Source organism: Oreochromis aureus, linkage group 5, assembly GCF_013358895.1.
Source record: "Oreochromis aureus strain Israel breed Guangdong linkage group 5, ZZ_aureus, whole genome shotgun sequence".
Taxonomy (NCBI): Eukaryota; Metazoa; Chordata; class Actinopteri; order Cichliformes; family Cichlidae; genus Oreochromis; species Oreochromis aureus.
The window spans coordinates 39,497,290-39,509,702 of record NC_052946.1 but is presented as its reverse complement, the minus strand read 5'-3'; the positions used below and the strand labels follow the sequence as shown (position 1 = coordinate 39,509,702).

The 12,413-nt window shown below is 42.9% G+C and overlaps 1 protein-coding gene across 1 annotated transcript in view; it reads right to left on the bottom strand.

The window, feature by feature from the left end:
- LOC116332807 (CD276 antigen homolog) overlaps positions 1–12,413 on the bottom strand; it is a 47,179-nt gene that overhangs the window by 18,734 nt on the left and 16,032 nt on the right. The window contains exon 4 of the mRNA XM_039612688.1: positions 1,250–1,285. Within this exon, the coding sequence (XP_039468622.1) occupies positions 1,250–1,285 (36 nt within the window). The remainder of the gene's footprint in view (positions 1–1,249; positions 1,286–12,413) is intronic.

Sequence of the window (12,413 nt, the reverse complement as noted above, 5' to 3'; positions counted from 1 at the left end):
GTGATGTCTGCGTTGTGTATGTAAGGTCGGGGGGGGGGGTCTTATTTCACTGCAGGGTAACTTGCATGTGACAAATAAAGTTCTGATTGATTGATAACTTAGCTAGACAGCATGTGCCTGACACATCAGTACCTGCACTGCCATGTTCAAATCCACATCACAGTTATACTAATTCTCAGGTTTATAATAGATTTGCTGCTCTCAGGTGTTTATAGTGCAGGAGTAGGGCTGTTCGATCTAACGATATATATCGGATGACGATATAAAAACATCTATTGTTTTATTTTACGCTATCGTTTGTTTCAGGCGCCGCAAAATAAACTGTTTACGGCAATATTTTTTCATCGTTTTGATGGTCACTGTAGTGGCTATATGAATTTCTTAAAGTTCTCTCTTTCTCTTATATGTAATATAACCACACTATGGACAGACAAGCGCCTGTTTTTATGCGTTGTCGTTAGCAACAACGAAGGTAAAACCATCACGTGTCCGCTTTTTTATTTTCCACATAAACCTTTCACAATAAAGCTCAAGATCCTGTTGAGACTTTTCAAAATAAACGGAATCACGGGAAATAGTATGCAGAGTGTTTACCGATGAGAAGCAAAAAAGAGCCGTCAGGTGCTAAAAAATAAACCTTAGACTCAAACGTTAGAACAGGCTTTTTCCCGCAGCACGCCGCAAAGAAAACGGCGGTCGTTAAAACCTATGTCTAAAAATGTGTAGTTTCATGCATCAGTAAAACACTCGACTCCAGCTACACAACGCCCAGCTGGAAACACTTCCGCTGCCCGAGATTCACAGGATTTACAGAAAATGTTAAATTTTTGTGATTTATATCGTTATCGGATGATAGAGGTTTTATATCGGGATATGAGATTTTGGTCATATCGCACAGCCCTATGCAGGAGAGTCACATGTGCGTCAGCTTAAACATGATGTGCAAATACGGCAACAGAATGATGATATACTATGTTTGTACGTCACAACACTTTCAGCAACAGCCTATTCACATTTTTAAAAAAGGTCGGGTGCTGTGTCAGTCTTCAAAGCGACAACAATAAACAGTGATACTGAAGTCAGGTTCAGGACAGATTTCTCCTTATCTGTCATTACTGACAGAACCACACATTTCAGTGATATCTTAATAAATTGTTTATGGCAAGTTTAAACATGTTTGATAGATGCTGAGGCTAACAGATGTGTAGCTACACAGCTTACAGATGTAGACAACAGCATCATTACTCACCAGGAATATCTCCAAATCTGTCTCTCATCACAGGCACTGCAAGACAAATAATAGGCACATGACTATGGGCTCAAATTGTGGTCATAAATATCTTGTACTTGTTACTAAAATGCGTATTTGTGAACAGAGTTTTGTAACCTTGTAAATCAAAATATGTGAAAATTTTATGTTTGTCCATCTACAGATGAGAATTTGTGTGTGTGTGTGTGTGTGTGTGTGTGTGTGTGTGTGTGTGTGTGTGTAAAAAAGATTTGTGTTTGTAAAAAAAAGTTACAATTTTTTTTTGTTAAGGTCTGCTTACAGATACAAAGCAGAAAACTCCACGTGTAACAGGGCTCTAGAGTGCAACCAATTTAGTTGCAAATATGATCAAATTTTTCAACGGTGCGACAAAAAAAAAAAAAAAAATCCTAGGTCACACCAGTGCGACCAACTTTTCGAGTGAAAAAATAAAATATATAAATATAAAAATATAAATTCTCCTCAACTCTGAAAGTCTCCATGTGGTCAACAACTGACACACATTATGCCCCTATCGTGGTCTAAACCAATCAGAGATAGTCAGGGCCAGGGGCGATTTTAGCCCATTTTTTGGGGGTGCTTCAGCATACAGTACGTAATTGAGATGCAACATTTTAACAACAAAAGTATAGATAACCACTCCCCTCCCAAAATGGTTTGTTCCAGCTCGCCTCGCCCCTACTCTGGCTCTAGCGCCGTTGCTGCCAGAGCGATGGTGGCTGAGACGCAGCGGAGCGGAGGTGGAAGCACCTGCCTTAAAACAGGACATTAACTGCATTTAACCTTCAGTTACTATTTATATAGTTAGGTAGGAGTCAGACCATGTTTCTTTTTAGCTGAAAAAACATTACACCCAGGTAACCTGCAGTGTTGAAAATGTTTCCTGACTATGTTTGCTGCCCTACAATCCGTCCCACTCTGTAGTGAAATCAGCAACATTTGACCGTCCTGTTGCTCCCATTGAAATGTATATAGCTGTTGTGAAGGAAGGAAGGCTCAGGGTTTAAATAATCAGCACCATGGGCTCATCCGATCAGAATGAGAATAAGCAGTCATCTGGTGAAGTGAATGTGCTGAAAGGTGAGCCTTTACAACAGCCGCCCCCATATTTCTACTGAGAAATATGTTCAAAGGATTAGAGATGCTCTTTTTCACGAAGCGGGGGCAGAGGAATCAGACATGCTACAGGTCTAATATAGGTTCAGGGGGTCGACCTAGAGGTTGAAAACGCAGGCCAGACAGTTCAGGGGGCCGACCATGTAGCCAGCGGTGGCGGCAAAGCAGGTCCAAATGCCAACCGCGTGGGATGCAGCGGCAGGCCCAGACCTGCAGACCGTCGGGCAGTTGTGCAGGTGCTGGGGGCAATGTACGGGGCTTGGCAGAGGTAGGACCAGGTGATGCAGGAGCAGGCAGCGCCCTGACCACTGGCGGAATGGCAGCCACAGGCGGTGGAACTGGTGATAGCGGCACTGCAGGTGACAACGTAGGTACTGCTGATGGTAGAGTATGAGGTGGCTGAATGAATTCAGAGCCATCAGCGGACACAAGGATGTGCTGGAGCGGTTCTCCTGAACCTGAACTGGAAGATGTGAACAAACACTGGGCATGCGTGGAACTGCTCTGGGGTTGGAAGTCTGTGATTGGACCTTGGAGTGTCCATCCTAAGCGGGTTTTGACTGCTGCAGGAGATCCAAATGGTCCATGTCTAACTGGTGCAGGCGTAATAAGGTGGGTATGATCAGAGCCTATGAGCAGTAGTGGAGCTGCTTTGTTAATAAAGGTTAATGGGATACCTTGAAGATGCTTGTATCTCCGTTGAAGAGATGATACGGGGTAGGTGTGGTCTGAAAGTGCTAAGTGACTTGTAGCAAAGGCATTAACTGTGTAAGTTTTCTCTGGATGTGCGATGGGAGAAATTTGGAAACTTACAGAAGAACCTTGAATAGTTTCAACTTCTTGATGGACAGTTCTGAGTGATAATTTTTCAGCTTTCCCAGTTAGGTGGAGATGCTGAGCTGCTGATGTCAGAAGCATGGTACGTTGGGAGCCATCATCAAGTACGGCATATGTTTCAAGAGTTCTTTTGCCATTTCGCAGGAGCACTTTCACAACTTTTAATAGTACACTAGGACAGTCACTAGGTTTATCAAAGTACAGTGTCCTCACTACAGGATTAACTTCAGTTTTAAGTCTCTGATTCACCTCACACAGGATCTGTAGATATCTTCTCATGCAGGTAGCACAGTCTTTTCTCAGATCGCACTTTGCAGCCTGATGAGTCCTAGCACAACGCCAACACCGTTTGTTTCTCTTTATCCAGTTTATTTTCTCATCCTTTGTCTTGTTAATGAACTCAGGGCACTTGCTAATGTGGTGTTCAGGTGAGCAGCAATATGCACATGTTGCCTTAGTCATTATGATGGGTTGTGCTGCCTGTACAGGATCGGATGGATTTGTCCCATGTAATATTGTTGTGAGTGGAGAGGTGTACTTACGGGCAGGTCGTGGCTGGTTGGATGAAACACGACTGTCCTTTCTTGGTTGACACTTGCATTCCATTTGCAACCAGGACGAGAACAAAGGTAAGTCATACATCATATCTCCTTGTTCCCTGTAAATGTGCCGTTTGAAGCGACTGGAATGCTCTGCAGGCAACTTTTCAAGTAGGCGATCGACATGGGAGCCACAATTTAGTTCTGTCCGTCCTTGATTACCCATAGTGCTAAGCAAACCAATTAAAACTTGCACACGAAGAGCAAAGTTATCCAGAGTCCGACCATCACCTGCTCTGATAGGAGGCAGTTCCAGTATATTCTTTAGCTCTTTCAATGCTAGCTGTCTTGGTTGCCCATAACGCTCATCAAGGGCTTTGATGGCTCGAGTGTGTGGGTCAGGAGCATAGGAAAAGGAAATAGCTAACCGTTTAGCTTGGTCTACTTTCAGATGATCGAGAAGGACATGATATTTGAAGTGCTCGGTCTCATGAGGGTCAAGAAGGTTAGTAAGGGCCATTCGTAACAGCCTATACTGGATTTCATCTTCACTGGTAAGGTCTGGGAAAGAAGGACCCTCAAGCTTATACACATGTGTTCTAATGCTAGAGGAGTGACCCGAGCTAGCAGTAACAGGTACCAAAGGTTTCTGTTCATGTAAGCCATTGGATGTAGCTGGTTGCTGCTTTACAGGAGGGTGCTGCCTTGGTTCTGGAATGCAAACGAGAGGTTGAGCGGGGTCTTCATTTAGAGGAACAGCAGGTTGAACACATGAAATCTGGTGGGGACCCTGCAGTGGTGTGGCCAGGAAATTAAAAGGAGTCTCGTCTGGTGTAGGAAAAACTGGTCTAGGCAAACCACTTGAAGGAACTGCAGCATCTAATATTGTTGAATTAGGTAAAGGAGGGCTGGCAGCCGGAACTAAACCAGACTGACGGCTAATCTGTGGGGGCTGAAAGGGTGATTGACAGGTTGCTGTATCAATCACTGGGAACTGCTCATGTTGTTGATGTGTTTGAGGACTGGCTCGTAAACTGCATACTGAAGATTTGATTCCATCAGATGAGACGGTGCGAATTGAAGATCTGGAGCTACGAGAATGGGAAGGAGATGATTGAAACATAAATTGCCTGATCTCCCTCATCGTCCTCAGGAGTTCCCTCATAACCTCATCTTGGTTGGTAGGTAAAGGAGCAGGACGTGTCTCTGGTTGACTTTCTGACTCTCCGACAGGATTCTGCAGCCCATGTGTGTCTTTGTCACTGTGTTGGCATTCGGTTTGACTCTCTGTCTCACATGTAGCTCTTCTACTTCCAGGATACTGAACGTCATACTGCTGCAGGTGGGCAGGAGGTCGACTATCACGACTGGAACGTCTCAAACCTTCAGTCAATGGCTGCTGTGAATCCATGATGCTAACACTGCTCCGGCTCGGAGGACCATGTTGTGAAGGAAGGAAGGCTCAGGGTTTAAATAATCAGCATCATGGGCTCATCCGATCAGAATGAGAATAAGCAGTGATCTGGTGAAGTGAATGTGCTGGAAGGTGAGCCTTTACAACAATAGCCTATTTAAAATCTAAAACTTAACACTATCCGTAGCCTGCTGTTGTTAAAACTGTCCTGTTTGAAATGTAATGTGTGAAACTGGTTAATTTGTCCTAGGTGTATGTGCCGATATTGAACCCAAGTTACTAACTGCTAACTGACTGGATGCCCATTAACCTTATAGCTCCTGTTGTATGTATGTGTACAGAGAGACAGCCAGGTTCATATAAGATCAGATCAAATGATCCATCAATAAAGGATAATGTTGGATCAGTGTTTCAATATTTATATCCTTTATTAGATGTACATGTGGTTTGGTTATTTGCCTTTTGGTTGAAAGTACACTGAGAGAGGACTTTTTTTATTAGTGATCTTAATAGTATTTTTTTTTTTAAATAATTGAATACAATCTATTTGTGTATGATTGTCAGTTGAAAGAGGGAGAGACGAAAGAGGAGAACATGAGGAGAAAGTACAAGTTCAGGAAGAACCAGGTAAGAAAACAGACAGGGAATACAAACAGGCAAAAGTTTTCAAAAAAAAGTTAAACTGGCAAAGAAAAACCCCCAACTAATTTTACTCATACAATCTGGAAGTTGTGTTCTCCCTATATTAAAGCTGCTATACAGAGTCTTCAAAACAAACTGGGTTATCAGCCCTGGCACTGCATTACCATATTGAGCTTCAGTCAGAGGAAGTCACGGTTGCCAAAAACTTTTTGAAGCTCAAGAGTGAGGATGGTGCCATCCCAGATATGTTAACATTGTACAATCTTCTGGATAATCAGATTTTCCCCACACTGAAAACTGTTATTCAGGTTGCCCTAACAAACCCAGTTAGCAGCTGTTGCTGTGAAAGGTCTTTTAGTGTCTTTCATCAGCTCCATACCTGGCTGAGAAGGACCATGGGTCAAAGCAGACTCCAGCACCTGGCTGTGATGTCAGCTGAGAAAGAGATGCTTGAGAGACTTGACCACCAAAATGTGATAGACAAATTTGCCAACCTCAAGGTGAGGCGACATAGAATAAAATAAATGAAAAAAATCTGCAGGGCCATAGTAGCATCTGCAGTAAAGATCTTTTCATACATTGTATACATTGTAGAATAGGCCAAGGTGTCTCAATTTTTCAAATTTTTTTAATAATATTTTGTACATTTCAAGGACTCTTCTATTTTTGGAGTGTATTTTTATGTATCTGTATTATACATACACATTAAAAGTGAATCTCTGTCCAAAAATGCACTCAGTTTACTTTTTACTCACTGTGAGCATCATTCATTATTCTCCCACAGTAATTAAGGTTAGGATATGTATTTTTTTAAATTCCCAGGCACAGAGAGACTTGGTGAATTTAAGAATCTTATGATTTAATAAAGAAATTTGCAGACTTGCACAGAGAGGGTATGATGACTGATAATGGAGATGAAGACAACAGACGATAAGGACAGGGAAGAACGGGGGTTTAAATGCACCAAGGAGACAGTCAGAGGGAACTCGGGACAACTGGAGACATTTAAGGATGCAGGGACTAACAGAGACAGGGAAGAAGTCTCATCGTGACAAGTAAAGTTTACCTTGCCTGGATGGGCAGCTCTCTGGGTGCTCAGCACCCCCAAAGCTCTGATCCTAGAATCACCCCTGGTCAGGGCTATCAAGCCAACAGCCCAAAGATTCTGATGCGTTGGTGGCTCCGCGCTTTGTGTTTATGTCTTTTTGTTGCTTGATTCTGAGCCGCAGGTTTTGTCTCTCTCCATCCAAAATTCACTGAACCAGCAGCAAAAGAAGCAGCAAACTACGGTTCACATTTGATAAATGTCGTCATTAATCTTCTCTTACTTTTGCCGTTTTGCTTCCACCACAATAAAATCACACTTCATGCACAGCTCTCTCTCTCTCTCTTTCTCTGTGTACTTCAAGAACAGTTTCCCGTCTCAAATCTCTGTTTCCTGCATTATTCATTTGCTTATTACTAGGGCTGCACGATTAATCGTTAGAAAATCGCGATCTCAATTCAGACTTATGTGCGATCTTATTTTCAAATGACAACGATTTAAAAAAAAAAAAAAAAAAAAAAGACAACAACAATTGTACCGCATTTTGATCCGGTACGTAATCTGCATGAAAACAAGCGCTCACTTTTCCTGCTCAACAAATGACAAGGGCGGAGCCTTATACCATGTGATACAGAAGGTGTGATGCTCAAATTGGTAGGGAAAAAACAACGGAGAACACGTCAGTACTGGTACAGTATCTAGAAAATGTGGGAAAATACTGGCATCATATACAGTACTTAGCTACTTCTGAAGAAATTATGATGGGACCCTGAAAAAATTACTATGTAGAATAATGGATTTCTATACATTTGACATGAGATAAAAACTTTGGTTGTAAGATTCAGATAATTATTTTTTAAAAGCTAGAAATTTTAAATGAGAACAAGAAAGAAAAGTATTTCTTTGTGCCCCCCTTTCCCTGTTAATGCCCTACCTTCCCCCCTGGCAACACTTTGCTTCGCCCGCCCCTGCACAGTTACCAGCTGTCAGCTACAAAGGATCCTGGTGTTATTTGTCTCTCAGAAACAGTTCATAACTTACCTGTTCAGCTCTGATGATTCAGTAAGGACATCTCCTGGTTTCATCTTCATGATTCCCTCTCACCACATATACAAACCGACATCATGACCAGCAGCTTTACAGCTGTGGCTCCAGCAAACATCAGCTGATACTAGAAATTAATATTAAATAAATTCTAACAACAGCTGATGAAGTTTAAAGCTGCTTCTGTTGTTTAATGCGACCTCCGCTAGTTTCCTCTTTCTGGCGCAAAGTGGGAGATAAATGTAACCAGTATGTAACAAAATATATAAACAATGGGCAAATCAGAAGACTTCAGGAACGACAGGAGCCCAGAGGATGGGTAACCACAATGAAAACACAACTGCAAATGATGAAGCAATGGGTTAACTGTATTTCAAAGTTATGCACTGTATTGCATTTGACAATAATACCCAAAATTGTGTGTGCGCGCACAGATACCCAAAATAAAAAGAAACGAATGTTAGACCCGGGTCTTTTAAAGTGTCAATAGGATCCAGATCAGGCCTGTTTGGTGATCTGGTGAGTTATTGGTGTGAGTTCAATCCACGATCGGTGTATGGTTTGCACAGTCTTGTCCTACCACAGTTCAGGCAACCAGACTTCAAGATTCAGTTCCAAATGGGCTGTGGCTCGCCATCCATTGCAATGGAAAATTATTCCTCTTCTGCGGATTTCCACAAAGTCTGTAATCCAAAGTTCTCCGGGGAGTCTCGGCTTCTTTCTCCAACTCAAAAAACCTGACCTAAGAGTGAGGTCAGAATTACTTCAATTGAACATTGTTCACACTTAACTAACAACACTTCTGTTTAAGGTATAAAGCATGAACAAAATGTGTTTCAAGTCTTATTTCTAATGTTGTACAACTAATCAAATTCTAAATGTTTTCATTACATGGCAATGTAGCTATCACCAATCATTAAAGCAATTCACACTGCTCATTAAAAGCAGCAAACTCAATATACTCTGCTTACTGTCAAGTAACAACAGTGATGAATAAAAGTAACACAATAAAACATTTCAATTCAACAGATAGACATACAGTTTTTTTTAACCTAACAACAGCTAATATGTTTTTTTAACACTTAACAACGGAGTGTGTGCGTTTAGCTAGTGCCCGCTAGCTACTTGCATAGTACCGTCACCATTAGCGTTCGTTTTTGAAGCGAACAACGTTAACATTTCAGGATGCCGATCAGCGGCTATAACAGTTTCGTTACTCACCAGTGCAAAGCACTTCGTATTCATAAAACTAGCTTGACTATCCAAATCTGGCGGCTAATCAAGCAGACACCAACAGCTACCACGTTTTCCCCACAGGTACAGCTATGGCGCGTGTGGTCTAAGCAGCCTTAGCAGCGCAACCAAACATGAAAACACAAGGCGGGACAAACAATCCCATTGGATGAACTGCATTTGTATCCAGGTCAAAAAATAACCTTTAAGAAACAAAAAAATAAATAACACAAATAATGCAATTCCATACAAAATAATTTGGATTTTTCCTTTAGAGTCTCTCTCCAATTTGAGTGTTTTTAACTGAAAAGAATAAAACACCTTTAATAATAATTACAATAAACAGTCTCTAATTGCATCTGTTTGCCACTGGGCTACACTCTCCCCTCCTAAATTCATGCAAGTCCCTTTGCATGGGAGATGGCTGTGACCTCACCACTTGAGAGAGTGGCTCCTGGTAAGTTCCAAACTCCTTACTCTCTTGCAAAGCATCAGTAAAAGCTAAGCTCAAGCCTTGGAATAAGGATTGCACAATAGATATCAGGGGATTTCCCAACTGTGTGTACTGCAGTCTTTCTGGCGGACCTCTATTCCTCACTGAACGTCGAAGAGTGTCCGTTTTATCACCTTCCACACTTTGTTGTGAATCTTCTTTGTTAAGGGCCTCAGGCTCACTGTCAGAGTCTTCTCTGCTTAGAAGAACATCTCCCTGAAAGGTGGATGTGTCTGCTAAGTCACTTTCACTTCCAGGTACATCAGCAGCCGAGCGTCTTTCACTCACGGCATCCAAGGCAGTATCCTCAAGAATGATTTCTGCATTGTCATGAGACAAGTCTTCTCTGACTACCGTATCATTAACAGCTAAGCAGTCTTCAGTTAAATTTATCTGTGCTGCCTCACCCTCGTCTGCATCAGGGCATGATTTTGGAACCTCGTACACTGTGGTGAATCGAATGGTTTCTTTGGGAAGCCTCCCACGAAACCAAACGGTATCCTCCTCTGTCTCAGAAGGTTCAGTCTCATCATCCTGTTTAGCTGATTGCCGTGTTACAGGCTTGCGTGTGGAGTTTGTCATAACAGGATTCTCCTTAGTGGGTGTGACAAAACCACAAGGGAGTAGGAGATCTCGATGGACAGTTCGCCAATGAGCGTCCTTGTTCTCAGGTTTTATTGTGTAAACTGGGAGATCTCCGCCTGCTTTACCACCACATAAACATCTGACTCCCACTTATCAGCAAGCTTATGTTTTCCTCTTAAGCGTACAGCACGCACTAAAACTCTGTCTCCTTCTTCCAATTTAGAAGCGGTTACACATAAGTCAAATCTGGTCTTATTCTTGTCAGCAATCTTTGCTGCATTTTGTGCCGCGATCCTGTAACTCTCTTCCAGGCGTGACTTCAAACTTTGCACATATTGCGAATGTGACTTGTAGCTGTCGTCTCTGAGGGGAAGACCAAAAGCCAGGTCAATGGGCAATCTGGGTTTACGGCCGTACATTAATTCATAAGGTGAGTACCCTGTAACGTCGTTCTTCGTACAATTATGCGCATGAACCAATGGTTTCACAAAGCTATGCCACTGTGATTTGTCCTTGTTTTCCAATGTACCAAGCATGCTCAACAGCGTCCTATTAAAACGCTCTACAGGGTTTCCCCTAGGATGGTAGGGGCGTAGTACTGAATCTTGTGAACACCCATGATGTTGCATAGTTCTTTGATGATGTGTGACTCAAAGTCAGGCCCTTGGTCACTAAGCAAGCGTTCAGGAATGCCGTAATGGACAATGAAATTATCCCACAGGCACTTGGCAACTGTTTGAGCTTTCTGATTGGGTGTTGGGACGGCAATAGCATACTTAGTAAAGTGGTCTGTAAGTGCGAGGACGTCCTTAATATTGCTCCTATCAGGCTCAATGGACAAAAGTCCATACAAACAAGCTCAAGAGGTCTGGTGGACTTTATTGTGACCAAAGGAGCAGCTTTTTCAGGAAGGGATTTTCTCAGGACACAGCGATCACAGGTTTTGACCTTTTTCTCAACATCTGCAGCCATCCTTGGCCAGTAAAACCTTGTTCTCACCAGGTCGAGAGTGCGTTCAATCCCTAAGTGGCCCATATCATCATGGAGACTACGGAGGACTGTGTCTCGAAACTGCTCTGGAAGAACAAGTTGCCAGGTTACACAACCTCCATCTTGTCGTGTTCGGTACAGTATTTGATTGTGTAGCTCAAGGCGACTGAATTCCCTGATTAGTAAGGGAATGTCGGGCAGCTGCTTTCTAACTGTGGGTGGAACCTTGTCCCCAGTCTCAAGTTGAGCTATAATTTCCCTCAAACACGGGTCAGCTCGTTGTTCTGCTCTAAGCTGCTCTACTGGCATATGGGGAATAACTGGTAACCCACCACACTGATCTTCATTCACAAACTCATCTGGTATAGCAGATACAGACATGGCTAAAGAGTCTACCAGGGTGAAAGCACAATCCATCTCTTCATCTTCACTTGGGCTACAGCCAATGAGGTGCCTCTCACAGATAGCTGGGACCACGTCTGAGCCAAGAGTGACTCCTTGACCAGACAGATGTGTTTCAGTGAACCGCTGTATACGTTCCTGCTCTTTTGTGAAACTGTGTCATTGAGCAGTTCTCCATGTGGTCGTCTTGAAAGACCGTCTGCATCAGAATTTAACTTCCCAGCTCTGTACTGAAGCTGGAAATTAAACGTGGAGAGTGCTGCTAGCCAACGATAGCTCATTGCATCCAACTTGGCTGTAGACAGAACATATGTTAAGGGACTGCTGTCAGTTACAACCGTGAATTGGCTACCATAGAGGTAATCAGAAAATTTCTCTGTAACTGCCCACTTTAGAGCTAAAAACTCTAGTTTGTGGGCAGGGTAGCGAGACTCACTCTTGGACAAACCTCGGCTAGCATATGCTATTACTCTCATCTGCCCTCCTGCTCCTGATACAAAGCAGCACCCAACCCCATAGTGCTGGCATCCGTATGGAGAGTGTAGGGCAACTTGGGGTCAGCAAAACCCAAGATCGGAGCAGTAGTTAGCTTTTCAATGATCGCCGAAAGCTTGTCCACACTCTGGAGTCCATCGCTCACCAAAGGGTTTTTTCGGTCATGATACTGAGGAGTGTTGGCTTTGGGCTTGGTCCCTTTGCGAAGGGGTGGGTAACCTGAGGTCAGATTGGTGAGGGCTTCACTAGACTAGAATAGCTTTTAATGAAGCGTCTGTAATAGCCTGCAAAACCAAGAAAGGACCTCA